We start from the raw sequence: 2040 nt of genomic DNA, 5'->3' as shown, positions 1-2040 counted from the left end.
GAGTCTGGAATCAGGCTTTGTGGGGAAACCGACTTGGGCTCAGGCATGATCCCAATTCATCTCTATGAACATACCAACAACAATCATGCCCCTCATCTCAGGGATAGTCCTAATCTACATGCAACCTAAGGACCAACGCTGGGGAAGGGCCACTAAACTGACTCGCCAACCACTTCCCAGGCCAGGGGGAGTTATGTCACGTGATGAAATTACTGAAACAAGAATGATGCTTCTGATGGGACCACCTTGTTGTCATCAGGAAATGTCTCCATGAGCTATTCTCAATTAAGAAACACGTTAAGCACTTATTTTCGGAAGATTCATAACATTCGGGAAAAAAACTTCCTCTTCTTCAATTCCCAAACTATTAGGCAAGCAATGTAAACAACAACAAGACAGTCAGGCCCATTGGTCCAAATTTGGGGATCCAGTGCATAAAAGCCCCACAACAAGAGGACACAACAGAATCTGAGAAACTCACCTCTGAACAGAAGCTCCCCCTCCACCCGTGACACCATGACCGAGTCGTGCTGCTGCTCCCCTTGCTGCCAGCCTACGTGCTGCAGGACCACCTGCTGCCGGACCACCTGCTGCCAGCCCAGCTGCTGCGGGTGCGGCGGCAGCGGCTGTGGACAAGGCGGCAGCGGGTCCAGCTGCTACGGGTCCAGCTGCTGCCAGCCTTGCTGCTGCCCCCCAACTTGCTGTCAGACCACCTGCTGCAGGACCACCTGCTGCCGGCCCAGCTGCTGCGGGTGCGGCGGCGGCTGTGGACAAGGCGGCAGCGGGTCCAGCTGCCGCGGGTCCAGCTGCTGCCAGCCTTGCTGCTGCCGCCCAACTTGCTGTCGGACCACCTGCTGCAGGACCACCTGCTGCCGGCCCAGCTGCTGTGTCTCCAGCTGCTGTCAACCCAGCTGCTGTGGGTCCAGTGGCTGTGGACAACCTTGCTGTGGGTCCAGCTGCTGTCAGCCAGCCTGCTCTACCCGCGTGTACTGCAGGAGAACCTGCTACCTCCCCACCTGCTGCTGCCTGCCTGGATGCCTAGCCCAGGGCTGTGGATCCAGCTACTGCTAGCCTGGTTGCCAGCCAAACTGCTGCCGCACCACCTGCCGGAGGACCACCTGCTGCCACCCCTGCTCGATGTCCAGACGCTGCCAGCCTTCCTACTGCTGACCTCCTCACCAAGAACCACCATCTGCACACAGCACTGATTTGCCATTTGGGAAACAAAGACACTGCCAAATGTTACTGAAAGCCAGCATGCAATCGCCAACATTTCTGTTACTCATCTGCCTGTTCCAAAGCCTCTGAATCAGCTTGATGAAGTGGGGACCACTTCTCCTGATTCTCTTCTTCCTCAGGTCTTGTGAGACCCTGCCAGCTTCAGGCCTCCAGATACGGAGTCAAGAGGAGTCAAGATCTCTGCTTTGACTCCATAGTCAGGGTCTTCATCCTGTCTAACTGCCTTTGAGAAATAAATCCTCTTGCTTGATTCATACTTTGGCACCTATCAATGTCTGCACAACTATGTTTTCTTTCTCAGTGCACTCAGAGAAATGCTGATTTCTTCCGGTCATGATCCTTTTGAATGTCTCCCTAGACACAGGGAATCTCACGTGAATTTCTTGATAAACCCCGCACTGATCTGCATCCCGTATGGTGTTCGTGTCCTTGTACGGCATTCGCGATGCAACGATTTATGTACAGGTCCCATACCACATACATTATCCTTTTGGGGCCTCATAGACTCCCCACAAATTCATATCTCCATTTGCAGATGACGAAATCTTGGCATGTCATGTCATAGAGCTGACAGAGACACACTTGGACACCAGGCTGCGACTCCTGCCCTTGCTGAAGGGCACACCCATTCCCATCTGCAGGCGAGTTAGGCACTGCCCTGGGCCTGAGCACCAGCAAGAAGTTCGTATGAGTGTCTTTGTGGGACCACGCTGGTCCTGTTCTCCTGTAGGAGGTGCAGGCGATATCTGGGACCAAGTGGTAGATATCCATGTCCTACCACTCATTGACCCTCAGTCACAT

General features: G+C 54.0%; 1 protein-coding gene across 1 annotated transcript; it reads left to right on the top strand.

Moving 5' to 3' along the window:
* The first annotated feature begins 494 nt into the window (after positions 1-494).
* On the top strand, positions 495-1457 carry LOC110573253 (keratin-associated protein 9-2-like). The gene is given in 2 exon segments (XM_044912462.1): positions 495-752; positions 861-1457. Coding segments are annotated over 2 exon segments (546 nt in total). The 5' UTR covers positions 495-516; the 3' UTR covers positions 1171-1457.
* Positions 1458-2040: the final 583 nt, after the last annotated feature.

Source organism: Neomonachus schauinslandi, unplaced genomic scaffold (assembly GCF_002201575.2).
Source record: "Neomonachus schauinslandi unplaced genomic scaffold, ASM220157v2 HiC_scaffold_2698, whole genome shotgun sequence".
Lineage (NCBI taxonomy): Eukaryota > Metazoa > Chordata > Mammalia > Carnivora > Phocidae > Neomonachus > Neomonachus schauinslandi.
The sequence above is the reverse complement of the archived record's forward strand: the minus strand, read 5'-3'. Positions and strand labels throughout refer to the sequence as shown.